The 27,822-nt window shown below is 31.1% G+C and overlaps 5 protein-coding genes across 5 annotated transcripts; 2 read left to right on the forward strand and 3 right to left on the reverse strand.

Annotated features, from left to right (window-relative positions):
• Positions 1 to 31: 31 nt before the first annotated feature.
• Positions 32 to 2,760, reverse strand: LOC108825923 (uncharacterized). The gene is made up of 7 exons (XM_018599283.2): positions 2,414 to 2,760; positions 2,167 to 2,307; positions 1,576 to 1,941; positions 980 to 1,225; positions 812 to 904; positions 548 to 748; positions 32 to 459 (listed from the first exon to the last, which is right to left on the reverse strand). Exons 1-7 carry the CDS (start codon positions 2,738 to 2,740, stop codon positions 244 to 246), a joined length of 1,590 nt encoding a protein of 529 aa, XP_018454785.2. The 5' UTR covers positions 2,741 to 2,760; the 3' UTR covers positions 32 to 243.
• A 1,942-nt stretch (positions 2,761 to 4,702) lies between these two features.
• Positions 4,703 to 7,522, reverse strand: LOC108824148 (probable folate-biopterin transporter 4). The gene is made up of 7 exons (XM_018597518.2): positions 7,273 to 7,522; positions 6,694 to 6,821; positions 6,375 to 6,596; positions 5,853 to 6,296; positions 5,576 to 5,773; positions 5,365 to 5,502; positions 4,703 to 5,272 (listed from the first exon to the last, which is right to left on the reverse strand). The coding sequence occupies exons 1-7, from the start codon at positions 7,351 to 7,353 to the stop codon at positions 5,008 to 5,010; spliced, it is 1,476 nt and encodes a 491-aa protein (XP_018453020.2). The 5' UTR covers positions 7,354 to 7,522; the 3' UTR covers positions 4,703 to 5,007.
• Positions 7,523 to 10,759: 3,237 nt separating this feature from the next.
• LOC108828718 (uncharacterized) lies at positions 10,760 to 12,017 on the reverse strand. Its single transcript, XM_018602479.2, has 2 exons — positions 11,750 to 12,017; positions 10,760 to 11,119 (listed from the first exon to the last, which is right to left on the reverse strand). Exons 1-2 carry the CDS (start codon positions 11,907 to 11,909, stop codon positions 10,839 to 10,841), a joined length of 441 nt encoding a protein of 146 aa, XP_018457981.2. The 5' UTR covers positions 11,910 to 12,017; the 3' UTR covers positions 10,760 to 10,838.
• A 248-nt stretch (positions 12,018 to 12,265) lies between these two features.
• LOC108833910 (uncharacterized) lies at positions 12,266 to 13,970 on the forward strand. The gene is made up of 2 exons (XM_018607303.2): positions 12,266 to 12,453; positions 13,172 to 13,970. Exon 2 carries the CDS (start codon positions 13,260 to 13,262, stop codon positions 13,797 to 13,799), a length of 540 nt encoding a protein of 179 aa, XP_018462805.1. The 5' UTR covers positions 12,266 to 12,453; positions 13,172 to 13,259; the 3' UTR covers positions 13,800 to 13,970.
• Positions 13,971 to 24,506: 10,536 nt separating this feature from the next.
• On the forward strand, positions 24,507 to 26,990 carry LOC108827028 (septum-promoting GTP-binding protein 1). Its single transcript, XM_018600374.2, has 6 exons — positions 24,507 to 24,967; positions 25,064 to 25,181; positions 25,278 to 25,377; positions 25,479 to 25,518; positions 26,242 to 26,325; positions 26,731 to 26,990. Exons 1-6 carry the CDS (start codon positions 24,626 to 24,628, stop codon positions 26,899 to 26,901), a joined length of 855 nt encoding a protein of 284 aa, XP_018455876.2. The 5' UTR covers positions 24,507 to 24,625; the 3' UTR covers positions 26,902 to 26,990.
• Positions 26,991 to 27,822: the final 832 nt, after the last annotated feature.

Here is a 27,822-nt window from a genome sequence, read left to right on the forward strand (position 1 = left end):
ATTACAACAAGACTGAGGTATGTGTTCAGAGTATCACCAAATCTTAATATGATTATGAAAGACAATCTTTTAATTACATTTTGTGTGCATCATGAATACAAGAAATTACATAATATGTAGTATCGTCAGTAGGCTACAAACCTGATCGATATATTTACAAACAGATTAAAAACTGTTAAGAGTTTTCGATTATATTAACAAATATAGATACGAGGAAAGCTAACAGTTGAATTTATAATGGTACTAGCAGTTCCCTGGTCGGTTATACTTTGGAGGCAGAGATGGACACTGTTCATTCATATGCGTATAAGGTTCCATAGTGTTGTAACCAGGAAGTTCCATTCTATATTTCCCTAGTATCTGACAGTAAGGAAGCTTCACATTGTCATTGTCATTGCACCATTTTGGAAGACGACTTGCATTGTTCTCGAAGAAGTTTAGCATGTAAGCATCTTTGAGCTGCAAAATTTTGGAATATTAACAGAGAACACGGTAACACTAGCTTGCAAGTAGACGGGAAAACATAGACTTATGAGTTGGTTCGTACCGTGAACTCTGTGACTTGAATAGAACTAGCCAATGAGCCGAATAGGCCAGCTTCTTTGTACATTTCAAGGATGAAAGCAATGCACGAGGTTGATTTGCCATCGCTGTAGATCCAGTCGTCTTGTTCGGGTACAGTCAGTAACTTGTCAAAAGAAGATCCACGCTTCTCTACTTCTACCAGTACATCTGAAAGACCAAGACCCTGCAACGATTTAAAACATGTTAGAGAAGGACAAGGACACAAAGAGAACACAAGTATTGATACCTCTGTTCCAAGCCGCTTGTTCAAGGCTTCATTCCACATATTAGCTGCATACTCAGGCTGCAATTTGTTCCAAACAGTCATGAATGAAGCAACCTAAAAGAAAAGAAAAAAACATCAGCTCCAATTATAAAGTATCAAGATTCAAGAACCAAGTTAAGAAAGCCCTACAAGATGAGCATCTATAGGAGGAGGGTAGTTTGCAGTAACGGTATCGATCCAGGCAAAAATCAAGTTGTGATAACCATATGGTTTATTCTCCATGCTCCGAGCATATTCCCACGCAGCAGTGACGTTGAACTTAGCACGAACATCAGGATGCAAAGGTAAGAATGCAATCTGAGGATTCGAGTCATCTTTCTTTTGTTCAAACTCCCACCACTCCTCCCATGGTAATATCGCTATTACATCTTCTCCCTATGATCAAAGGACAACAAAAAACTTCAACAACAAAAAAAATCTTCTTGTAGTTAAGAAAAATTATTCCCTCAGTTTCATAGAAAATGTTATTTTAACATTTTTTCTATAAATTATGAAAATAATTCTGTATACTTTTAATAATAACGTTTATTTAACCAAAAAATATTAGATAAGTAAAATTATTGATAAATAAATATTAAGTTTTGAAATTATGTAAATATTGCATTGAAATTTTAAATTGGCATTCTAAATATAACAAGAAAAAAATGTTAAATGATACTTTTTATGAAACAAATGGAGTAAAGCTTTTTCAAAAAAAAAGGAGTAAAGTTAATGCAACTTGTTACCTTGTCGTTTTCATTACCGGACTCACCAATCCACAGCTTCCCTTGCGAGTCTCTCAAGAAGACAGCTGAATGACCAGCATAAGCCCCACTCACCCACTTCTCAAGGGTCTCAAAACCACCCCAACGTCCACGGATCTTGGATAGAACAAGTAGATCACCAGACTGGATATCATCAGTGTTGACTTTAGTGACCCATGGTTCAGGACGAGCTTCGAACTTAGCTCCCATATGCTTCGCAAGAAACGCGAGATTAGAGCTCTCTCCCCAACCAGTATTGGTAAAGAGAGGAAACACATCACACAGTGCTTGTAGTGTTCCTAACATCCCTGCGTGCATAAGGAAAATTGAAACTCCCTTCTTCTTAACCTGTTACACACAAGAACCCATCAACAGGGCGGATCTAGAATTTAAAGGGTCATAAATATTTTTAGATTAATCTTCATAACTTTTTTTTTGACAATTTGGAGGCTATAGAATCTTAATATACTAGTTCTTTGAAATTTGGTGCCAAGACGAATGTTTCACTAGATCTCGGCCCATGCACAAAAGTCACCAATATGATAAAGCAACACAAGAAATGAACCATCTTACGTATTCATACTCCGCTTGTCCATCCCATTCAGGGAACTCCACAGTGTGTGGCCTTGAAATGAAGTACCAAGTCCATGTCACACGATATGGAGTTGCAAAGACATAAAGATCCATGCAAGTGGAGCTATGTGCTTTATCCGCCTTCATAAACACACAAACCAAAAAGAAACAAAGCTTTAGGCTTTATTCATTACAAAACAGTTTCACATCACCGACAAAAGTAACGGTTCTTGATAATGGAACGTGCCTTAATGTGAAGCGTGCCTCCACCAAACTTGCTACCGGACTTGTTATGAAACTCCATATGAGCCGTGTTCTCATAGAAGCAAGCTCCTTTCCACTTGACGGTGTTGTTTTCTGCATTCGCAGCTCCGATGAAAGTAGGAAGAAGGTCCGCGGCGCCGTAAAGGGAGTTGAGAATGGGCCATGAGACTTGTCTTGGCAAATGTGGAAGCATGTCGCGAGGGTGTAACGTCGATTTCAATGATACGGCGGTTGAGAGAACTAGAATTAGGACGGCGGTGGCGAACAGAGAGGAGAGCGTGAAAGACGATGAGGAAGATGGAGACGCCATGTCCGTTTTGCGTTCGGAGTTTCTTCACGATAAATATTTAACAAATTTATTTATATCAAAAAAATATCGCTTACTAAATCCTTATGTTTCACGAAACATTTTTATTTTTATTTTATAATAAATTTCATTTTCTTTGAAAGTAATAATAATCAACATTTGTCTTAACAGCAACATTGCTAAATCTTCACTTTCAGTTCTGCTTTTATTTTACTTTCTAGTTTATTTTCTGTTATTTCACTTGGTTTTTATTTTATAGTTTTAGTTTAAACATAAACACAAGAAAAATTAATTAATTTTCTTTTCATAAATGAGTAATTATAATCCTTTTATTTTAGCAGTAGTAGTTTATTTTATGATATTAATATATTAATATGATAATTTTTACTATTAATGAACTAATGTATATATTTTAGTATTTTACATATGTTCGGTAAATTTGATATTTAACGTAATTAATTATACATTTTGACCAAGTATAATTTCTATAATAGAGTCGATTATCTACGGATGATGACAATTATACGTTTTTAGCCAAATAGATAAAAAAAGATCACATCATCCAAATAATATTTTTTTGGGGTAAAAACATCCGAATAATATTAACACTATATTTTCATTTCGCATAGATTCAAATCAACCATAAACAATAAATGACAAAATCTACAACACAGTATACAAAGGTTCACAAATAGATATTCTAGCGTATAACTAAAAAAAGAAGATCATCTAGCGTACACCATAACATAAAAAAAATCACGAGAATATTCCTTTGAATGCTATCATCTAACTAGCTAGCGTACATCCTTGAAGTATGTTCTCTCGCGTATACGTCACTATAATATTCTCCCAATTTTTTCTTAAGACGCATCTGTCAGGTAGGCCTTGAAGGTTTATGTCGCTTCTAAACCTCCGATTAGTATAACTTTATTTAGGACTATAATAGCTCGATTAACTCACCTTCTAAATTTATATATTTTTATATAATATAATTATAGCATATTTTCATAAAAAACTTATTTTTAAAATTTTTAGATTTATATATTTGGTGAAGATAATATATTGTTTTATAAAATTTGTTTTCAATATAATTGTAAAAAAAATCTTTTTAAAACTTGATTTTGGCCCCTAAAATCCTTGGCACGGTACTGTTAATGTCCAATCCACAGCATGGCAATATTAGATTGTGCACGTTACGTAGCACTGCTGATTAACGTTGCGTATGCATTGTTGGTTAACGCTATGTCAATGGCTCCACAGCATGACAGACGTACGTAGCACCACAAATTCGTTTCTATATCATGCACATACAGACGAAATTCCTTTGCTAGCCAGCCAATAGCACAGTCGATTTTACTCAAAAAAGAGTGAATAGGAAGTATCAACTCCATTGGATGTATAAACAAAAGAAACTCAAGGAAACCAATACCGACGTTTACCATCTTTATGAGACCATCATCAATCATCGCTAGACCCTCGTAGAAAAAGTATCAAATGACGAGAGTTTCAGTACCATTAACATCGTATGCATTAAAATAAACTAAACCCAGCTGAATTAAATGGAGAGCAAAAGGCTGACATATATACTGCACTTTTCAATAGGCACTTTTCAAAAGAACTATCACCAAATTGTTAGAGATTAATAGTCATCATGTATACGTCGTATACCCATTTACTTCCAACACTTTTCCAGGTTTTAAGCTGGCAAACTGATATTTTCCCAGGTTTTAAGTTAACAGTCATGCAACTGATAGTCATTGTTATTTTATTTCTAGTTTTAAACAGAAATCCGAGTAAATTATATATAGATACAAAGAACAAAGAGGGAAAGAAGAAAATATGTTGAAAGCTCTCACGAAAGCAGCTCATCTGGTTTTGTTACACGCATCAAAAGCAAACCAAGAGCTTAAGTTCAACCATGTCTGAACCATCGCTTCAGTTTACAGATGAAAGACAAAAACAAAATCAGCTCCAGAACGAAATAATACTAAGAAAAAGAAGCCAAAATGGCACAATACATAATGTCTTGATGAAAACCTTAAACTGTACATAGCATGACAAAACAGAGTGTTCTGGTAGCCAGACCAAATGAAACAAGCAAGATTGAAAAGATAATAGGTGGATGTATATTTAATATATAACTTTCTACTGCTGTCTGATGTCTGATGTGTGTCAGTTTCAAAAGCCTTTAAATCAACAAATGATGCCAAAAATTCCAAAAACTCTGATCTCAAAAACTTTTATATGAGAAACTATCTTTGCTCTCTAGCCTAGGAAGCTGATACTCCTGTAGCTTCCTTGGGTATCAAGAAAAGGAACAATACAGGAATATAGGTGCAAAACACTTGAATGGCTAAGCCCACAAACATATTCTCAAAGGACCCTGAAGAGATTCCAAGAAGTGAAGCCAATCCTGCTCCCATAAATGACCCAACTGTGTTCCCAAGGTTGTTTATCGACATAAACAGCGCAAAGAGTGTTCCTTCGATCCCAGGAGGACATAGACGACCAGACAAGATCAAGAACGGCATGAATCTGTGATTAAGCCAAAGCATGCTTATGAGTTTACAATTCTTAAAGGAACATGTATGTAATAAAAAAAACAAAGAAGGAAAGTAATAACGTACTTGAGTTGATTGATGGCATCGCCTAAAGCAGATCCGAAGAGAACCATCGTCTTGTCTGATACTCCGTAACCCACATTTGCTCTAGACACCAAGACCATATCGAGGAGTATGGTTATAGACAGCCCGATGTGAGCAAACCTGAGAAGATGTTTTTGTTGATTAGATCCTTGAGACCGAACTCTTGATATGTGTGGGAAATATTAAGACTTACAAGAGAGATTTGCGTAGAGTCATATTTGTCAGATATCGGTTGTAGATAAAGGTTCCAAGCATGAGACCTAACCAACCAACAACACGGGCTGTTCCTAGGAAAGAAGCGTCTAACAGCAACACCTCGGTTTGGTAATAGAACATGACAGTAGAGAGATTTGGCACAGTGATATGCGCGATGAAAAACCACGCCATTGGTCTGGAAAAAGAGAGAAAATATAAAACACTTCAAGAACTTATTAAAGAGACTAATCAAGAAAGCAGTACTGTGTTATTACCTCAAAATGATCGGTTGCTTGAACGCACGACATAATTCCAAAGCGGCTGTTTTCAATGACTGGAACAACTTTGAAGCTAAAGACTTTGACTGCTTCTTCTGTGTTATCTCACTCTTACCACTGGAAGCTCCTTTCTTACCTTTCTTCTGCCCTTTCCTTCTTCTTGTGTTCGACTTCTTCGTGTCTGGATAGGTATCATTGCTCATCTTGCTCTTCTCTTCAAACTCGTTCGAGTCCAGCAGCTCAGGCAACGGTTCGTTGCTAGGAATCTCTTCAACGAGAGCACATGAAAGTAGCTGTAACGCAGGCAACACCGTGAAAAGGAGGAAGATTGTTTCTATGTTCAAGTTGTTCAACGCGTAGCCACCTAATAGACTACCGCAGATTCCACCCACAGCCATAGCAAACCATGAGACGGACTGAAGATCTCCAGCAAACGAGGACCTGGTGATAGATTAACTAGTCATTGAGCTATGATCTTAAAAGTGTGGGTGCAGAAACTGAAGAAGATAGAAAGCTTACTTATCAATTCTTACAGCCTCAGCTATCATGGCATCAATCACAACATCAGCCATGGCTGATCCAAGATTCTGAACGGTCAAGAAAATCATGAGATACAAGCTGGAACTTCGCGAGGTTGAGTCTAGACCGAGCAAGAGCCATGGCACAAGAGAGAGAACTGTCGATATAACTAGATAGGGTGTTCTCTTCTTTCCTCCGATTGGTATACAATCTGAGATGATTCTACAAAAAGAATTTAAAAAAAAAGAACAGAACATGTCATTATCATTGCCACTTAGTTCTTCTATGTTCAAGATATTCATGATGAAGAATCATATACCCGTATAACGGTTTAATGCTCCATGGAAAGAAGGCGACAGAAAAGACGAACTGAGAAGCTGATGGAGATAACTGAAGCCTGTCTTTGAGCTGGTACGAAACTGCTGTCCAGACAAACGATCTGAAGCCCTGTTTTCATGTACAAAAACCAGTACGTGAGTGTCACGCATTGCATTTTCTATAGCTAATCCTAAGTTAATACTATGTAATTAATCAAACTTGAGTATCACGCAATGCCATTTTCTAATAGCTAATAGTAATACTATGTTGATAGATACAGGTCTAATTCACCAATAAAATGTAATTAAAATCCTAAAACTATACAATGATCGTCAAATGAAAGTCTAAGAAAACAGAGGAAAACGCAATCAATATGGTGATCCAATAATGCGTCGGAGCTACCAATTCGTAAAATCAGAAGATTTTTAAATCCCTAATCGCATTTTGATTCATGAGACTACGATTTGGAGAAAGTAGAGAAACAGATTCTCTGCGTTTCAGTTAATCCGATCACGATTTTCAGATTGAATTACCGGAAACAGGAGGAAAACAAAAAAAGAGAGGTTGAAGAGGGAGAGACCTGGGTGAAGTAAATGAGGCAAACGAGCCACAGAAACGCGACGCCAAACGCCGATCGCAGCTGCTTCAACCAGTGTATCATCTTCTTCTTCTGATTGCAGCAATTAGATAAAACAGGTGCTTCGGATCATTAAAATGTCTCTTTTCGTTCGTCTTTTGATCTCTTTTCCTTTATAACGTAGTTTCTCTCCCAGATTTATGGCTTCCTCCTCCTCCTGACATTCAATTGTTTCTCTTGACTGACGTAAAGAATGACGATGGGGGTAACTTCGACTTTTCATGCTTCTCAGGCTTGAGACACGTTGTTCAGCCTATGAGTTTATGACACGTCATCCGCTAGACCTATTCAACATCGACTGTTCTTTAATCTCCTTGTGCTCTCTTCCTTTGACGTTGACAAAAGACTTCATATCTCAATGAATTCTTTAGACGAAAAAAAAAATACTAGAAGGAAATGTAAATGAGAATTTGCACTCTCTACCCACCATTTTTTTCGTAATTAGGTAAATACACAAAGGTACTGTGTTGCACTGTTTAACAATATTTTAATACATTACTGCCCCTCTCTTTCTCTCTCTCTCTTCTTCTCCTTGCGCTTCAACCTCTCCCTCTCCTAACCACGTCTCCCTTTAACCACCTCCTCTGCACAGATTCAAAGCCTATAAAAAATGGATTTCAGGAAGAAAGTGATAAGGAGAGAAAGAGTCCAAACCTAAAACGAGATGTTTATCTAATCTCTCTATCTCCCAATCCCGAAATCCCTTCCTCCCTCTCACGATGGCGTCAACGCCGCCACACCCATCCATGAGCACCACCGACACCCACCCCAAGATCCCCCAACAACCCAGCTCCAACCACCGTCCATGACTCCCGCAGCGCGTCTCTTCCCACCCCCGCGCCGTCATCTCAGCTCCCCTCTCCTCCTCTGCCGCCGTCTCAGTCGCCGCCTCCGCTCCCGCCACCCAGCTCTCAAAGTTCCCTCCTCTCTAGACCTCTAAGTCCGACTCCTCCGACTTCTCCGGCCGCCGCTCGACCCGCTTCATTTCCAAGATCCGTCAACGTCTCTGTCGTGTTACCTATAGAATTTAAATCTTTGTCCATGGGTTTATTAATCATTAGGGGGGTTAGGGTTTAATTTTGATGAAAAGGGAAGATTTGAGAAGAGAAGAAGAAATAGGGGTAAACTCATGATCGCAGAAGAGAAGAAGAGGGAGAGATGAGAGAGAGATATTGTTGGAGAAAGAAGAAAAGGGCTTTTAAGTAATTATATATATAAAATATCTACCCTGACACACTGAGTTATACTGTATATGGTATATTGCTAATATCACGTTTTTTATGAGTTTCTAACATATTAACTCAATGTAAATCATATCTCAGTAATGTTATGTAATAAATAAAAAATTTACGTGGATGACAAATTGTTTTAATGAATTATAAGTAATACATAATTGTCATTTTTAATTTGTTTCCATTTTGTTTGATAACTTTATAATTTTACTTTTTTGACAAATTCCATATAAATAACAAGGGAAATTTTCTATTAATTAAATAAATGATGAATTTTACTTTTTGTTTTTCCATATATTTATAAAACAACATAAATAAAAATAAATATCTATAAGCTAAAACATAGTTTCACAAAAATAATTTAGATTTTTTCTTTCAAAAAGAAAACAATATATTTTGAAATCTAAAAGTTAAAATTAAAAAATGCAATAAAAATTAATCATATTTTATTTTAATTGGAAATTATTCATTTTAAACGAATATATGATATTTAATATACCCAAAAATGAGTAAGTGAATCGATCATGATTTTTATACTCAAATCACAAACATAATTAAGTGAGCGAAATATTATCAATTTTTCTATTTATCTTTTATTCATATAAATTACAAATTATTCAAAATGAAGACAATATGTTAACATAATATTACGAATCATTTGATCATAAATATTTATATACATGCATAGATTTTTATAATAGTTATGGTTATGCTCACGAAACTCACAATTTCCTATTTTTCTCAAAATAGTATATATAAAATTATTCATATTTCCACGCAAGTTCTTATGAATTTGATATAATAAATTAAATTAATTGTAACTAACAAAATTAGTTTGATTTTATCATATTTAGAATCATGAGTAATTCAATATAATATATCCGAAAATAATTGATTTGATAAAATTGCTTATAAAAAATAATTGAATATATCAAATTTATTATCAGCAAAACTAAATGTTTTGTTTTAAAACACACGATTATTTCCTATCCATACAAATTACAGAACAATTTAAAAATTATAAACAAGTCTAAATATTAGTTAACTATTATAAATTATAGTTTTTACAAGTATTTATATCCGTATGAACGGGAAATCAGCTAGTTATTGATGTTTTAAAATAACATATAATTAAAGAGTTATTTCAATATAGATATGTCAATTAGAACGAAAACCGCAGTCCGAATCATTCTGGCCTTAAAAATTTTCTGGGTTGGGCCTAGTTATATAAGTCCAAAAAAATTAGATTTTTTGGACTGAATCTATTTGGACTTGGATATTTTGGGCTTAAACTCGTTTGGGCTAGAACCGGTCCGAAAACTCGAAACTTTGTATATTAGTTTAAATATTATCATTCTTACAATCAAAACCATTATTAGTATTAACATATTATTTTAATACTTTTGATCAAACACTAATAAAACAAATATGAAAATTGTTAATGCATCATACTGTTTGATCATCACAAATGTTATATTTTGTAAATGTACCTCCTTCTTTTATAAGATGGTTTTTTCAACATACAAAATCTGAAATATTTGACTTTGTTTATCAAGAATTTTGTTATTTTACATGTTTAGTTTAAATTTATATTTGACTATATAAATCTTATTAAATTTTGTTAGTTTACAACATATTATTTTAATGTTTTTAATCAAAACACTAATTAAACAAATATGAAAATTGTTAATGCACCAAATATGAAAATTGGTAATGCACCCTACTGTTTGATCTTCACAAATGTTATATTTCGTAAATGTGTCTCCTTCTTTTATAAGATGGTTTTTTCAACATACAAAATCTGAAATATTTGACCTGTTTATCAAGAATTTTGTTATCTTATATGTTTAGTTTAAATTATATTTGATTTTTTAATCTTATTAAATTTAATTAGTTTATAATATGTTTTTAAGAAAAAAATAAAATATTTTTGATAAAGAAGAAAAGTAAACTCACTTTATATTTTAAAACAAAAAGTTAAAACTAATTTTTTAATGAAAAATTATATGTATTAAAACAATAGAAATAACAATGACAAAAATCTTGAAAAACTCAATAAAGACCAGGCCAGACTTTGAATTCTACGTCCAAAATATTTTTAGACCGGACCGGATTCAAATATTTACGGGCTTAGCGGATTTGGGTTAGGCCGGACCAACCCGAATTGACGTCCATGCTCCAATATTAACATTATACACAAGTATCCAAACTATTTCATATTTCAATTATTACTACAAGTTTACACAACTTAGAAAGGGGTACAAAGGCTCTTTCAATTCAGCAATAAGAAGGTGCGTACTGGTGTCGATACACAAATGGTTTCACGGCATGAAAGTAACCGGAAAGGCGGTTATAACTGAATTTGATCCCATTATTTGCCTGGTTTAGGTGGTTGCAAGAAGTGTGGAAGCTGCTGATGGGTCTTGCAAGGCACGCGTCCCAACGTTCGCTCTCTGGCATTGTCTCCGCTACTGTGTAGACACCTTTTGTGTTTGTGAAAGCTTGGTAGTTCACAACTTCTCCAGATTTGGTTATGCAGAGTACCGCAACCTCAGCTCCTGTAAAACACACACACAAAAATGAACACATACATTTAAAATAACTCGAAAATGCATGTGAATGATTGGCAAAGATAAACTACTAGGGAAAAGATGATAGTTACTTAAAGTAAAACAAATAGTCACATAGAGCTGAGTGGCTTCCTAAGGCAAGTATGATAAACGAGACATATCACACAAATTTCCACTATGAATTTTCAGACAAGACATTTTGGGAAGATAAAGCAAAGGAACGAAAACACAAGGATGGACATACTAACTACAAAAGTTCCAAAGACCCAAGATATTACACAAACCATAGTCGCATATTAAGAGATTAAATATGAATTAAGAGAATATGCTAAGATTTGGTCGTAAGAATATAAATCTGCAAAAACTAAAGACCGACACTCAGCACAGATAAGAACAACTTGCTCGAGAGTATAATCAAACTGACACCAACTTGATGATAAATCCTACAAAACTGCTATATTGAAAAATGAATTCAGTTCATCAGAAACAAGAGCAGATCAACACTCTTTCCGTAACATGAAAAATGAATTCAGAGTCGCATATTTTTAAATTTACAAAAATCAGAATCTTTTTTCCGAAGGATCAAACACTTATATCATGCAGAAAGGGAGGCTAAACCTTCAAGGACATGATCTTCTGGCCCGATTGAAGAATCGGCACAGACATCGCATACTACTCTGCCGCGAATCTCGCCAGTCCACGCGTCGACACCTGAAGCCCCGAAGATCGCAATCATCACGACCAAACCCATCACGAGTTTACACATCAGCGAATCCATGAACAAGAAAAGGTCTAACCTATTGGCGCTTTTCCCTGAGACAAAGGACACGAGAGAACTCAGAACAAAAAAAACCTTGTTACTGAAATGACCGGAGGAGCAAACACACCACCTACTTCAACATTTTTTGTCGGTTGTTATCAAAACGGCAGCGTTTCTATAAAACTTTTGGTATCATTTTGATAAAATTGATAGAACAAGGCTCAATATTTGAAGAGTGAAAAGTATAAGCCCTTTATTTATAATCGTCTCTTTGCTCTCAGAAAAGTAAAAACATAATATTACAATTATTTGATGAAATAATGATTGGAGCAATCAAACTCTTAACAGTGTAATTACAAACGTCTACGTTGACTAGTCGCTGCCTTAATTACTCCGTCAGACCGTCACACGCTCCACAAGAAATCTCAGATTTCAAAACCAAATCCAAAAAGACCTAATTGTTCAGTGCGGGGGGTCCTCTTCACAGCTCCAATCGCCGAGTTCTAATAAAAAAGTTGAGAGATTTGAATAAGAAGAAGAGCTTCTGCTCGCTTTTAAATCGGTAAAGTTCTAAACTTTGATAGAGATTTTGACTTCTGGATTTACTTATTTTTGTTGGTCGTATGTGACTTTAGAATCCGAGAAATGGTCCTTCTCATGATTGCTTTTACTTTCAAATCACTTTTATCATTAGGGTTTCGTTTTCTCCCCCTTTTTCTCTATGTAATTCATGTGACATTCTCTCTTGCTTTAGATTGATGTTGATAGTAAAAGTTTGAATCTTTTTTCTTTGTGATTACATTGGATTGCTTCAAGTTTCAACCTTGTGTCTCGATCAATCTGTAAAAAAAAATATCTCCAAAGTACTTATTAATGTTGTGTCTTGTCTCTCTAGAGTGTAGATACAGAGTAGTTTTTGGATGCTTTTCTTCCTATCTCACTAGCAATTAGCTAGATTCCGATTTTCTATAACATTTGATAATGGCTTGAAACTTGTATTGTTCTTGAAAATCAAAAGAGTTTAGTTATGGTGTGCAATGACACAATAGGTTTCTTGCTCTAGATTGTGCTTGCAAAAATAGCTTCTTGAAGAGCTTGAGCAACATTGTGGTCATTGTACAATTTGTTCTGTCTTTGGCTTTTTAAGTTCCCCATTTCTGGTTCAAAGCTAGCTAAGTCAGAAAAATTGAGCTACTAACTCTTTGAAAACCTTTAAAAAAATCTGCTAAATTTGCTGAATACTAGTTCTACAATCTTGATGCATTGTTTGCTTCTTTCAGATTCCCTTTTCAGACCCAAACAAAACTCTAGCAGTTATCCTCTAAGAGAGTCGCAGAGGGGCGAATAGAAAACAAACAGGAACTCATAATGGCTCAGAAGCTTGAACTGATAAGAGGTGGAGGAGGATCCATCAAAATAGGAGCCACAGGAACGGTGGCAACTCTAATGACTCGCGAGCTAGACTCCATGAAACAACAACCTTCTCCTCAGACTCCCACAACTAAACCCATTAGAACAACTATCCCCGTCTCTGTAGACTGTGGCACCTCTTCTTCCACTCCAAGAAGACCAAAAGCAAGAAAATCATCAGACGAAGCTAGCAGCAGCAATGTTAGAACACCAAAGGGTCATCACATCACCAAAAGCACTCATCAGCTTCCAAATGTTGTTGGCTCTGATAACGTTAGAACACCAAAGGGTCACAATGCTAAAAAGAGCACTCATCAGCTTCCAATGCTTGGCTCTGATAATGTATCCTTGCAAGGAACTCCGAGAAGGGAGAAGAGAATGAACATTGTGGATATTGTGGATGTGAAATGCGGGAATCCGGATCGAGCTTGGGCTAATCCGATAACCAGTAGACTCAGGAAGCTTGGCTTCTCTAAACTCAATGAGAGCATTGGTTAAAGTAGCTCTCTGTTATGCAAAACTTTTGCCTTATTATATACTCTGGCCCATCCGGTTTGTTTATCGGTATGAACCGAATTAAACCAAATGAGAATGTGGTATATTTCTTTTGTCAAACCAACAATTGTAAACGGAGCTTTTGGTTGTCATTAAAGTCATTTATTTTTGGCATCTTTCTTTCCCAAAATTCAAAAAAAGACAGATGAGTTACATCTTTATTCGATATTTCTAAAGATTGTACGCTTACTTTATATCGATTTTTTTGTAGTGTGGTCAAAAACAATTTTATCTCTAAAACTAGTGGGGGTATGTATGGTGAACAAATATAACCAATTTCTCTGTTATTTAAACCTTCAACCAAATAAATTAAAATCTACAAATAAAGAGGGGGCACATGACCCCCTAGGGATAGCATAGTTCCGCCCTGGAAATGACTGAGATGGGACGGATGCATAAATATATATATATATATATATATATATATATATATATATATATATATGCGTACTGAATTCGAGTTTGTTGGTGATAAAAATAGAGGACATGTGTTTTAACTTTTAACGAAGAGTAGATGAAACTGAGCTTTCGAGTTTTGATGACTATGCAGAGAATTATTAGTTTGACAAGTCGAAGTAACAAAACAGGTTTGCATTCTCTTTGTACTTCCGATTATGATCAGTTTCTTCTTCAAACAGAAAAAACAATAAAATATAGAAGTAACAAAATAACCAGACACATCATTGAACTTGAAAGTTCGGTAACAAACACCTATCATCATCAGTTTCATAAGTTGTTCAAGTCTCTTTTGATGGGCATCCACGTGGTCCAACAGATCAATAGGTTCTATGCTTTTTTTTTTTTTTTGAAATAGGTTCTATGCTTTTCTTTTCATAAGTTGCAGGGCAGTTTTTTTGGCTCTGTAGTCGATTTAGAGAGTATTGTTGAGATCACATATAGAAGGTTTATAATAGCCAAGACTAAAATATAAAATATTATAGTCTCAACTTATTAGAAATAGTTTTAGTTGGAAATTCATGATAAATTCAAACTTAACTTGGTTACAACTTACAAGTATCCGTTTGTTAAGCCCTTTATCAAAAAAAAAAGTATCCGTTTGTTTATTTGTTATTTCGAGTAGTCTAAAACGATTTATTATATACTTTAAAATGGGATTTGGTTTAAGATGGGCTGAAAAGAACTATCATCTCAAAAGGGTATGTTAAATCTCATATCGAAAGTTTAAAAGGACAATACTAATATTAAAGCACTAAAGATAGTTTTAAGTTATTTTTTCGAAAGAAGATAGTTTTAAGTTGGAAATTCATGATAAATCAAACTAAATACTATATGAATCGACATATTTGTGGTGGTCTTCGTTAAATCTTGCAGGATACAGTTTGCTATGTGTTAAAAAAATTTATAAACCCAATATTGCAAAGTCATGATTCATCAGCGGAAAATTATTGTAGTCTTTATTTGAAAATGAAAAATATTTTACAGAATTTTTAGTATTTTAAAGTATACAACAATTCCATACTTTATGATAATTTTAGTTAAAACTATTTTAAATTTTATTATGACACTATTTTTAGATAAAACAAATCTTATGATTTTAGATAAAACATCATACATTTTAAAATTAGTTAATTTCTCTGTGATGTGTTAGACTCCAACAAAAAAAAAAAAACAAATACATAACTAGTTTAATATCATCAACCAACTCCAATACAATAGAAATATAACCAAACATTTGAAATTGCTTTTGTATTTATGTTATGAGTTGGAATAAAATCATATAATAACGTGGGTGGTTCTAGTGGTTAGACCATTATCTGTATGATTATAATATATCGAGACATCCATAGGTCTCGTCTAGTTTATAACCTACGCATACAATACTAAAAATTGTAACTTTTTTCTTTTTACAAAGTTTCTGATTGAAGATAAAGATTCCATGGCGACAGCGAACACGTTATCCAGATTCTCCTATATTATTCTATACAAAGCTAACGTCTAAGAAAATAATCTGATATCTATGTGTTTACGAAAAACGTCCAAGATACAAAAGTTTAATATGTCATGGTTTGGAACGAATGATTCCCATCCAACTCAATTGTTGTTTTGTTGCAGAATGAAGTACACATTAGTAGTTTTATATGTATTGACAGATAACAAACTTGAATACAACACTAGTTAAATAGATATATTGCCAAACTATAATAACTAAACTCTAGATGTTACAAAGGAAGAAGCGAGAGGGACAAGCCAACGAGTTATTCCTTTGTGCGTTCTTTTAATTGCCTCATTAAGGAACAACACATATATTCCACTAATATCTATACTATTAATTTGAATTTTTACCTAAATCTACCCTTCTATTATAAGGAAGTCGCATGTTTCATTAAAAGTATTTCTGTTATTTTATATCATTTTCAATTAATGGGTCTTTTAATTATAGGCCCAAACTTTTTTTGTTTCTTTAATTTCACGGTTTTGGGCCATTTGGAGCGATTTTAATATTTATCTAAGTTCACATTTTTTCGTTTGGGCCATTTGGGCCAAATTCTAATATTGATATTAACAAATATTTACACATAATTATTATTATTTATTTCTTTTAATATAATTAAAAATTTCTAAAAATATTTTAATATTGATAATGAAAGACTTAAAATTATTAAATATTCACAAGTTAAATCTGTTAAAAATTATATCTTTCAAAAATTCAGTACATAAAAGTGAAAATTGATTGAAAAATTTTAAAATACCACTTCAAAGTACACTATTAGAAGTAAAGTAGATTAATACGTTTTCGTTCATAATAAAGTATAGTTATGAAACCGAATTATAAATTTGTAATAAGCTATTGTCATATTTTTAATAGTTTGATTATATTTTTGTGACTCCAATTTAGTTTCAAAACTGTATATCATGACATCCACATAGTTGTAGTAAATTCGTACTGAACCAATGAATAAAAAGCTGGTAAAACATTGTGCAAATTGAAATGTTATGCATGTAAGATTAAACTCTAAACATAATCTCTTTGAGTTAATAAAAATTGAGAATTAAGAAAAAATAACTGATGAAATCATCTAAACTATTAAAACTGAAATACAATTAGCTATGTCCCTTTAGTTTTGCACAAAAATTACAACTGCTCTTAAAACACTGCAGTTTTAATTATTGCTCTACCAATCCGTGAATTTACTGACCATCTCCAACCCACCTCTATTTTAATCTCTATACTAGATTTTGACCCGCCCTTTAAAAGGCGGGTATATTTTTTTGTTTTAATTTTCATTATGAAAAAATTAATTTTTATATTTGTTTTAATCATATTTTTTTGTAATCCTATTTGTATTTAATACTAATTTAATTTAATATAATTTTTGTTAATTGTATTAAATATGTCAAATTGCATAACTATACAATTGTGTTATATGCATTTCAGAAATTATCTTTAAACTTTATTCCTAGTTTTTTCAACATATTATATTTTCTTAGTAGTTACCTAACATAATTAGTCAAAAATATTAGTACAAAAAACGATTCGGAATCGAACCGAAAATCAAAATCTCATACTCTATTAGACATGGTCTATATACTCAAACGGTTCTTAAAATGTTATATCTGAAAGCCAATATTAAATCCAACCAGCCCCAATTCGCCCAGAAGACCGAACAGTTTTTTTTTAAAAAATATATATGAAAAACGATTTTTGATATATTATGTTAAATATATATATTGTAATTATATTAAATTTATAATTTTTATTTAAGTATATTAGTTTCATTTTTAACATTTTAGATTTTTAAAAACTGTGTTATAAATTTAATTTAATTATTATGCCAAATTCTTGTGAAATTATTAAGGAAGCTTATTCTTTACATCAATCCATATTATTTTATAATTAAAATGCCTTTTTTGTTTTAGAAACCTATTTGTTATTTTTAAATAATTTTATTTCTATAAACTGCAAGTTTACATATTTTGTACTTTATTACATCTATACATTTATTGTTTGAATTTTTGATTATACAATAAAAGTAATTTTAATTTTACTGGCTTTACGAAGTTGATTTATATTATTTGCTTCCAATATAAAATGTATTGGTTAAATGGGCCAGTGAAAAATTATTTATTATTTAATGGAATATGAAACTGGATTTCGCTAAACGCCAAAAAATTATCTTATTTATAATATAATTGGTCAATTTATATCTCTTTTTATTATAATATTCGTATTTTCCAAAAAGAAAGAAAAATAAACATGTCAAAACATTAAAAATCCACTTGGTCTCTTTTAGTTTAAGTTATGTAACCAAGTGTAATACAATGTTTTCACGTTCTTCTTCTCACTCTCCCCTCCTATAAATCCCGCTTTTTTTTTTTTTTTTTTTGTAAAGCTCTTTCTTTTCTGTTTTTCATCGTTTATAACCTGAGTGGTTCCCGTTCCCCCGATTATGGTGGTAATATTCCTTATTTATTTAATTTTTGTTGCAGTTATCATATAAAAAAAAATATATTTGTATAATGCAGTTATAAAATTTAAAAGTAAACACAACTTTGATCAATAGGACACACTTCAACTTTAATAGTATTGATTTTCTCTAAAATAGAGAAACTCTATTATAGAGGTGGATTTGCTCCAATGTATGCCTCTATAATAGAGTTTCTCTATTTATAGAGGAAAATATAGAGATATGCTATTTCCATCTCTAAATATAGAGGTAAAAAATAGAATTCCTCTATATTTTCCTCTAAAATAGAGAAACTCTATTATAGAGGCATACATTGGAGCAAATCCACCTATATAATAGAGTTTCTCTATTTTAGAAGAAAAAATAGAGGTGTACATTGGAGATGCTCTAAACTGGACCATAGCATAACAAAATCAATCATTGTATATCATTTTTTTGGTAAAATATTAATTGTGTATCATTATTAAAACACGGACATTTGGTTTGTTTTTCGAATCCTTAAACGTTTGGTTGATTAAATAAACACTAAAATTACAATATCATTACTAAACCAAAACATCTGTAAACCATCAAAATACAATATGTACTTTCTTCGTATCGTTTTATAACATTACTTAAATATATTAAAATTAGGATACGATGATTGATACTTCATTTTTGTCTAATGAATCAAATAAGTCAATCGATACATTCTCATATACCTACCAATATGAGTTTTTAACCAAAGATTTCCATCGGTTTAATTTTCGTCACCCTAATCAAAACCAGTGTATTATAAATCTAACAATTAAAAATCAAAACTGTCTTCAACAATCAATATTATCACCATAATATCGGATTATTCAGTTAGGGAAGTAATTAAATGTACGTGTACTCTTCTCTAAGACATACACATTTCATTCTTTCACAAATACTACTGTTTATAAACTAATAACTGTCCAATACATTTAACCGGGTTAAATATTTATTCTATCATTTAAAAAAAAAACTTTAGAAAACACGTAACAAACCTATTATCTTAAAATCAACACTATGAAAGTCATTTGTGTAAACTGCATGTAGTGAATACTTGATTTTACATCAGGAGCTTAGTACCCAGTCTTGTGTTAAAATTTTAGATCATATACATTGATATACATGTTATATAATAATATAATCTATACTATTAAAGCATGATTCTATTGGATTTTTTACTAAAAATACCCTTTTCTTTAATAACATTGCATATTTCATTAAGGGCAATCAAGTAATATTAATAACACATCTATATTGGGTCACTTTTTTTAAATCCAGCTCATTGCCCACATCATCTCTTTTGGACCATTTGGACCGATTAACAAATCAGATTAAATTTTTATTTTTTTTTCGGATCGGGTTCGAGTCAGATCTTTCCGGGTCCGGGTGGGTTCGGTTCTCATGCATAAGAACCTGAAAAATAACCAAATAACCAAAATATCTAAAACGGGTTCGGTTATTTATACTCAGAGTAACCAAAGTATCCGATTCGGTTCAAATTTTTGTATCCAAATTACTCAAAAGTAACCAAAAGTAACCAAAAATATCCATTCTATACAGTTTTTTTGGGTAAACTTTTATCCAAACTATCATATTTTATCCAAAAATACTCAAAAGTACTAAAAATGACTACTATAGTTAATTTATGATATTAATTTAAAATATTAAAATAATTATAAATATAATTATAACATACATTTTTAGATATATATTCACATTTCGGGTATCTTCGGGTACTCATTTGGTTCTCGGTTCGGATCGGAATCGGATCGGTTCTTCGGATATAGCAATTTAGAATTCATTCGGATATTTACTCCGGGTCTGATCGGGTTTGGGACCCTGATTTTTGGGTCGGTTTTGGGTTGGTTCTTCGGGTCCGGATATTGTGATCAAGCCTATACTCATTTAAAATGAAACACGATAAAGAAAGATAAAAAGCTTAAGTCTTTTATAAAGAAAACAAATATATGAAAATATGACATTTATTAAATATTTGTCAATTTAAAAAAAGATAAAGGAAAATAAACCCGCGCTTTAAAAGCGCGGGTCAAAATCTAATAAACATGTTAAAATGTGTAAAGAATACTATTCACCCATGTTTGGTAGACCATCAATTCTGTGTAAGATATAATTAAAAACCTAATAAAGCTTTTATTTTTCTCCTTGCACACAAAATTATTAACAGAATTGACCTGAATATCTTTACTTTATTCGTTTTAAATTAAATAGATATGTTTTGCTGTTATCACAAATCTAGACTTACCAAATGATGGAACCAGTTGAAAACAAATCACCCCAGTATATTAACAAACCTTGCAAACTATGTAAAATATAGAAAACAAATACAAAAACAATCTCCCCCGTATATTTTGTACTCATAATACAACTATATTACCTAGGTTGCATGGAAACTTCACCGGACGCCTGCTTCACGCTACAGAACCGAAATCAGAATCTTGTGAAAACTTACAAAATTTTGCTTTCAAAACGCTTCTAAAATACTCTCTTTAAAAACACGTTGGAACTTTCTTTTTGAAATCACGCTTCTGTTTTTGTTTAAAACACAATGTTATAAATCAACAAAAATATAAAATCATATTTTTAATTTATATAAAATCTAAATTTTAATAGTAATAATATAGGGAGAATAGAAATATACAAATATTAAAACTAATGCTATAAACTATTTTTATGCATTGAAGTTTTTATTAAAGTTATATGCATTGAATTTTTTTAAAGATATAGCATATATTCAAATATATTATGTCAATAAATTTATGAAGTATTAAAAATAATTAATAGAATAATTTATTTTAAACCAAATATATTTGTATTTTCACAGTTTCAATATGAAATCATTTCAAATTATTATAAATGAATAAATTCTATATTTTAAATTTAAATCATATAATTTTTTGTCCTAAAATTAATAAAGATTCTTATATATATACGCTTCTAACACGTATCCGCTTTCTAATTGTTTTTTAAATCTCGCTTCTGCGCATCCGCTTCCATGTACATGCTTCCGTTTTCATGTAACATAATATATTACCATACAAAAACAAAATTTTTAACATATTCCTAATGTTTATAATACAGTAGAAAACTCTATAAATCAATATTCGATAAATTAATAAACATGATAAATTAATATATTTATGTGGTTTGAATTGGACCGATTCAAAATATAACACAAATCAATAAAATAATATTTTTAGAAAATTTTATGTAAATATATAGTTCAACTAAAATCACAAACTAATAACTTACATATAAGGTTTATATAAGTACAAACAAAACATTGTATGGTTTTTTTCATAATAACAATCAAATTTATCTTTTTAACACTTTTATGTATTTTGGTAATATTTAATTAAATTATATTAAGACTACATTAAAACTCTGTGAAACGTATTCCGTTACACCACAAATAATATAATATAAATGATATAAAATTATAATTTCAAAAAAAAACCATAATTCATATACATATATATGAAAAAATCAATCATTTTTTATTTTATAAAACATATTCTGAAAAGAAAGATATCCAATTTTTTTTATCATATAGTAACTCTATGAGTTAACAATATTTAAAATTTATATTAAGATTTTGTTATATTTTTTTCAACAAAATTTGTTAGCTAAAAGTATAATTTAATTGTGCAGTTAAAATTAATTTATTATTAATATCCTTATAACTATTAAGGTTTTGTAAGAATATTATATATTTAATAGTTTAAAGTAAATAATTAAATAGATATAATTAATAAAATAGACATAATATGATTTTTTTATAGTAGATAAAAATAGTACTTCTAAGAGAAGATATCACAAATGCAACCACTAAATTTTTTTTCTTTCCATCAACCACTAAATTGTTATATTTTGTAATGTTTATATATATATATATATATCGTAAAATAAATACCCGTGCGGATGCACAGATCAATCTCTAGTCTACTTTATTAAAACAGAAATACACGTATGAATTAACCCTACAAATTGTACAGTATTTACGCTTAAATGCCACTGAGAATTAAATTAAACTACCTAATTTAATGCTTGTCTTTTCCAGTTGAGTTAATGTGTTGTCTTAATATAAATTAAGTTACCTATTTTAATGTTGTCTTTTTCAGTTGAGTTAATGTGTTGTCCTAATATAAAATTTAATTTTCTTTCTAGACTAAATCAATTTCGAAATTATTTATAATTATATTAATGATGTCTTTTCAGTTTAATAAATACATTTCCTAATTCTAAATTTACCATATTTAATGATAATAAAAATCGCATATGATATGGTAGGAGATCACTATCTTTTAATATTCGAACCAAAACAATTTTTATGTTAAGTTTAAGTTTTTTGCCATACATTATTCAAATTTATTTGTTATATAAATTTTTACTTTTATATTTTAAGAATTTTAATTTTTTAAACAATTCAAATGAGTTATCCGAACCATAACATGAACCGAAATTATAAATACCAAATGAGGCTAAAACCTTTCACCCCAAAAATCTAAAACCCAAAGAGACCTGGATCAAACCCGAATGAATATTCGAACGCCCATCTCTACTACAAGATATAGAAACTGAATCACTTTATTTATTTTCAAAAAATTATTTTCCATTGATTTTCTCATTAGTCTACAGTAATTATGAAAACTAATTGTCAAAATCCAATCTGAAAATTATTGAACACGTAAGCCCATTTATAATGAATTAGCAGTTAGATCAAATATATATTATATTATATTTCATTTTCTTACAAATTATAATCTTAATTTTTATATGTCACAAATTTGTTAAAAGTCTAACAATTATTTATTCTTACAAATTTTATAAGTAACATATCATGTTTAATAGCATACTAACCATATTGTGTATTTTCATACTTATCATTTAAAAACTTTGTTTGTTATATATCTTACACATACATCTAATCATAAAAATGTTAGATTTGTTTAGGTGATCTCCAGTGTCGGTGATACATTTTACGTTAAACGCAAAAATATAAAATTACTTAATTTAATATGATTACATTTACAAATATAACATTTAGTACACCCAAATTAAGATTTAAAATTAAATACCGAGTGTAATTATTTTTTAACAGATTTATATTAATAGAAATTCCAAATATTTGGAATTCGAAAGCATTATGACTCACACCTATACTATTTTAATTAGGATAACTGAATTTATATAAGAATATTTTATTAAAATTTTAATTTTAGTTTTTGTTATAACTGCAAAAATTAGTTTTCGATATAAATTTATTATCAAATATTACAAATATATTATTTAATACAAAAAAACTAAAAACAGAAAATAAATACCCGTGCGGTCGCACGGATCGATATCTAGTTTAAGATTAAACCAATGATAAAATATTAAAACATAAAGTTATGAACGTGTGTGACATATAGATCTAACCAACTGGAACTACATTGATGGTCGACCGCACATATTTATTTACATCATTCTTTAAGAAACTACTACTACCTTTATAAAAAGACAATAAAAGTGTTGTTTCCTTCAACAAAACGCTTCTCAAGATTCTCGTGCTTTGTGATTCAAATGGAGTTACTATTAAGAAACAATTTTATCCTATCCAACAGTCAATTGCAACTTAGCTAATGGTTGGTTGGATGTATACGTATATTTGATTACTATTTTCTTTCACTCTAGTCTTAACAAGATTCGTAGTATAAATTAGGCATAATGTTAATAGGTTTATAGTTGATTAGGTGAATCCCTTATTTCATTACTATCTTCTTCCTCAGTGAGCTTAATAGATATTGCATAATAGTGGTGCTACTACTATAAATACTTAGGCTTAATCAAATGAAAAAAAAACACGCTATGAAAATATTATAAGTAAAAGTTAGCTGAATAATATTCAAATGATAACTAACGGTGGGAGATCTCCCACCTATCGATAAAAAAAAAATTAGAAAATAATCAAATGTTGACAAATAAAAAGAAAAAGAAGATGAATAATCAAATGATAACTAGTGAATGGTGACGCCGCTACACTTGGGGTTTACTCCATGGTTCTATAGTAAGCTCTCAATTTACCATATGATCCTCCCATAGCAACACGCCAAGAATTAAGAGACAAAAGACAATAACACACCAACAGGGGGTACTCTCGGTATTTCAAGACACGGACCGGTCAACAACTAACTCATATAAACCGATGACTACCAGTTACACCGTAACACCAAAAACGAAGAGACATTTTAGAAAAAGGGAAATAAAAAGAAGATGTGAGCTTGTGTGATTTGTGAAGTCAAAAGCACGTCAACTCTCTCTTTTTCAATGGCGGAGAAAATCCATGAGCTCGCCGGGAAGATGACACCTTTGTGTCGGAAAATCGTTCACGTGAACGTAAAATGGAGAATCATGGAGAAAGTATCAATATTTGGAGACTTCTTTAGGTTTGTATGGAAGAAAATATTATCTTGTTCAAGTATCATCGAGAAACCTATTATTTATCGGCGAATCGTTCACCGGATTTCTTCCACCGCCGGAGAGATCTTCGACGGCGATGATGAAACAACTGTTTCCGCTAGAAGATTGAGTTCAAGTTCGGATGCAGATTTGGTTAGCCTCAAAATCAGCTTATTAGGCGATTGTCAAACAGGGAAGACTACTTTTGTAGTAAGTATGAAATTAACTTGTGTTGTTTGTTAATAACTTTACTGTTTTCTTCTATTTCTTGATTCGTTCTTATATGATTTATTTTCTTTTCCCAAGATAAAATATGTTGGAGATGAGAATCAAGGGTTCCTGGAGATGGCTGGATTAAATTTGATGGACAAAACGTTTTATGTTCAAGGAGTTACGATTTCTTTCAGCATTTGGGATGTAGGAGGTAAGTCAAATTAATAATATTAAATAAATCAAATAAAACAGTGGAGTTTATTTAGATTGGTGATTAGTATACTGATTGCTAATTATGATATTGTAGGTGATGAAAAGAGGTCTAAAGATCATATACCTATTGCTTGTAAAGATTCAGTAGCAATCTTGTTCATGTTTGATCTAACCAGTCGATCTACTCTTAACAGGTTTGCAATTGTTTTTTGTTTTTTCGTACTATTGTTTTGTTAATGTTTTTGTTTGGTTATATACTTATAATAGTCTTCGATTTTTTATTTTTTTTTGGCAGTGTCTTTGGGTGGTATAGCCAGGCAAGAAAATGGAATACGGTACGTTTTAATTTAATGTCATATACTATTACTTCCTCCTTTTTATAACAAGTGTCATTTTTGACATATACATATATATTAAGAGATTACTTAATTTTGCATATTTTCTATACTAAAATATCATTATTGATACATCTATTCATATTTTAACCAACTGAAAAATTAAATTGGATAATAAAATTAATAAATTTTACATTGATATGTTAAAATGATACTTATTTCACAACAAAATTTTTCTCTACAACGATAATAATAATATAAAACGGAGGAAATAATAAAAATCACATCAATCATTTTTGTGGATTAGATCACTGGTCATCTGGTCTAATCTATTTCTGTTTTTGACTAATTTTATTTCCTTAGTTTAGCTGTTTTATTTAGAAAGTAAAGAAACCAAATTCAAATTGACTTGTTCCTTACAAGTTACATCTGTCTTCAGTGTCAATTAGATTCGATTATATAACAAAATGTATATTTGGAAGATTTCATTTTTGTTTTTCACTTTTTATACTTGGAGGGTTTTCAAAAGTATCAATTCTCTTTTTTTTGGATCCAGAAAATTTGGTTCGACCTTTTGGTTTAATTTCGGTTAAAACGAATGGAATTTAGTAGGACCGTGCTTAATACTTTATTCAAAAAGAGTATGTTATACAAAATTGGAATGTGATTCCAAAAATTCCTTTTCTTAAATTCTTTGAAAATATTGTATTTTTCTTTTATCAGACGGCAATTCCGATTCTAATTGGAACAAAATTCGATGATTTCGTTCGGCTCCCACCCAATCTACAATGGACAATTGTCACTCAGGTAATACTCATATTGCTTAATCATAAGATAATACTTCCTCCGTTTCAAATTATATGTCGTTTTGGAGCAAAATTTTCGTTTCAAAATAAGTGTCGTTTTATGATTTCAATGCAAAATTTATTGACTTTTTAATCTAATCTATTTTTCTATTGGTTGAAATCTAATTAGATGTATTGGTAATGATGTTTTTATCTAGTAAATATACAAATTAAATGTTTTATTAATCTGTGTGCCGAAGTCTAGAACGACAAATAAATTGAAACGGAAGGAGTATCATTTAAGATACTATTCATTATATTTTACGTTTCCATGATTATGTCAAGTTGTCAATAATTTGATTTGGTGACAAGTTGTATATACAAAAAGGGGATGTTGTTTTCATTTGATTGTATGGATAATTACTAGGCGAGAGCGTACGCGAAGGTGATGAAGGCGTCATTGTTCTTTTCAAGTGCGACACACAACATAAACGTGAACAAGATCTTCAAATTCATTTTGGCCAAACTCTTTAATTTGCCTTGGAAGATAGACAGAAATTTAACCTTAGGTGAACCCATTATCGACTATGATTCTTAATATAGTGTCTTTTCATTTGTCACATTTGTACATAAATTCTGAACAGAGTTCAAAATCGCCGATACAAAGAAATAGTTCAAAAAGTACCACTTGTTTTGTGCCTTTTAGATATTATTGTTTTTCTTTTTGCATAATGAACCTAAGTTTGTAAAAAAAAAATGCTTTTAAGAAGATACCTGATCAAATTACACTACAAAATAAAATACACCAAATTAATATTTGTATGTCATTAGGCACACTGATTAGTCACTACTGAAGGAAGAAGATAAAAGAGTCAAAACTGATTTGTGAGCAGCGGCGAATGTAGAACATAATATCAGTTGGTGCACAACTCCATAAATATCACATAATAAAGATAAAATATAAACTTATGAAATTAAGGGAGAATATTAAAAAAACAGTGGCTGCACAAATAGATTTTGCCAAAATTAAAACAAATTTCTTTATAAAACAAAACTTCTTAAAAAAGATACTGGATGCACTTGCAACTGTTTGTGTAACATAAATCTGAAGTTTGCTCACAAGTATACAAACTTTCATGCATACATACAAGATATGGATCGTTGCTTTAATAAGTTTACAGAGAGAATATATGCAGAGACACACGAAATATGCCAAACGATTCTAAGTTAAGAAAATACAAGAATGATTTTGTAACTTCTAACACTAAATACAAGATCAAAACAAAAAAAACATTTAAAGAAAGAGAACCAAAGATGTACAAGATTCAACCAAAGAAGAAAACACTTATCATGAACGCCATAATACTAAAAGATAGACTAAGATAACAATGTGACGAAAAAGAAAAAAGACTAAGATAACAATGATTATGAATATATATGGATAATGTGCAAGTAATATAACTTGATTGCTTAATGATAGTAAGACTTCAATCAACTCTTTTTCCAATAAATGGTAAAC

The sequence above is a fragment of the Raphanus sativus genome, chromosome 9 (assembly GCF_000801105.2).
Source record: "Raphanus sativus cultivar WK10039 chromosome 9, ASM80110v3, whole genome shotgun sequence".
NCBI lineage: Eukaryota > Viridiplantae > Streptophyta > Magnoliopsida > Brassicales > Brassicaceae > Raphanus > Raphanus sativus.

What these genes read in the sequence shown, in the direction of transcription:
- LOC108828718 (XM_018602479.2), bottom strand. Translation starts at nt 11,909, where the DNA reads ATGGATTCGCTGATGTGTAAACTCGTGATGGGTTTGGTCGTGATGATT. An exon ending in AGAAGATCATGTCCTTGAAG is followed by an intron (nt 11,120 to 11,749) that starts GTTTAGCCTCCC and finishes TGTGTTTTACAG; the next exon opens with GAGCTGAGGTTGCGGTACTC.
- LOC108833910 (XM_018607303.2), top strand. Translation starts at nt 13,260, where the DNA reads ATGGCTCAGAAGCTTGAACTGATAAGAGGTGGAGGAGGATCCATCAAA.
- LOC108827028 (XM_018600374.2), top strand. Translation starts at nt 24,626, where the DNA reads ATGGCGGAGAAAATCCATGAGCTCGCCGGGAAGATGACACCTTTGTGT. An exon ending in AGTCGATCTACTCTTAACAG is followed by an intron (nt 25,378 to 25,478) that starts GTTTGCAATTGT and finishes TTTTTTTGGCAG; the next exon opens with TGTCTTTGGGTGGTATAGCC. An exon ending in AGGCAAGAAAATGGAATACG is followed by an intron (nt 25,519 to 26,241) that starts GTACGTTTTAAT and finishes TTCTTTTATCAG; the next exon opens with ACGGCAATTCCGATTCTAAT.
- LOC108824148 (XM_018597518.2), bottom strand. Translation starts at nt 7,353, where the DNA reads ATGATACACTGGTTGAAGCAGCTGCGATCGGCGTTTGGCGTCGCGTTT. An exon ending in ACTCTACGCAAATCTCTCTT is followed by an intron (nt 5,503 to 5,575) that starts GTAAGTCTTAAT and finishes ACATCTTCTCAG; the next exon opens with GTTTGCTCACATCGGGCTGT. An exon ending in GATGCCATCAATCAACTCAA is followed by an intron (nt 5,273 to 5,364) that starts GTACGTTATTAC and finishes GCTTAATCACAG; the next exon opens with ATTCATGCCGTTCTTGATCT.
- LOC108825923 (XM_018599283.2), bottom strand. Translation starts at nt 2,740, where the DNA reads ATGGCGTCTCCATCTTCCTCATCGTCTTTCACGCTCTCCTCTCTGTTC. An exon ending in GACAAGCGGAGTATGAATAC is followed by an intron (nt 1,942 to 2,166) that starts GTAAGATGGTTC and finishes TGTGTGTAACAG; the next exon opens with GTTAAGAAGAAGGGAGTTTC. An exon ending in CCGGTAATGAAAACGACAAG is followed by an intron (nt 1,226 to 1,575) that starts GTAACAAGTTGC and finishes CTTTGATCATAG; the next exon opens with GGAGAAGATGTAATAGCGAT.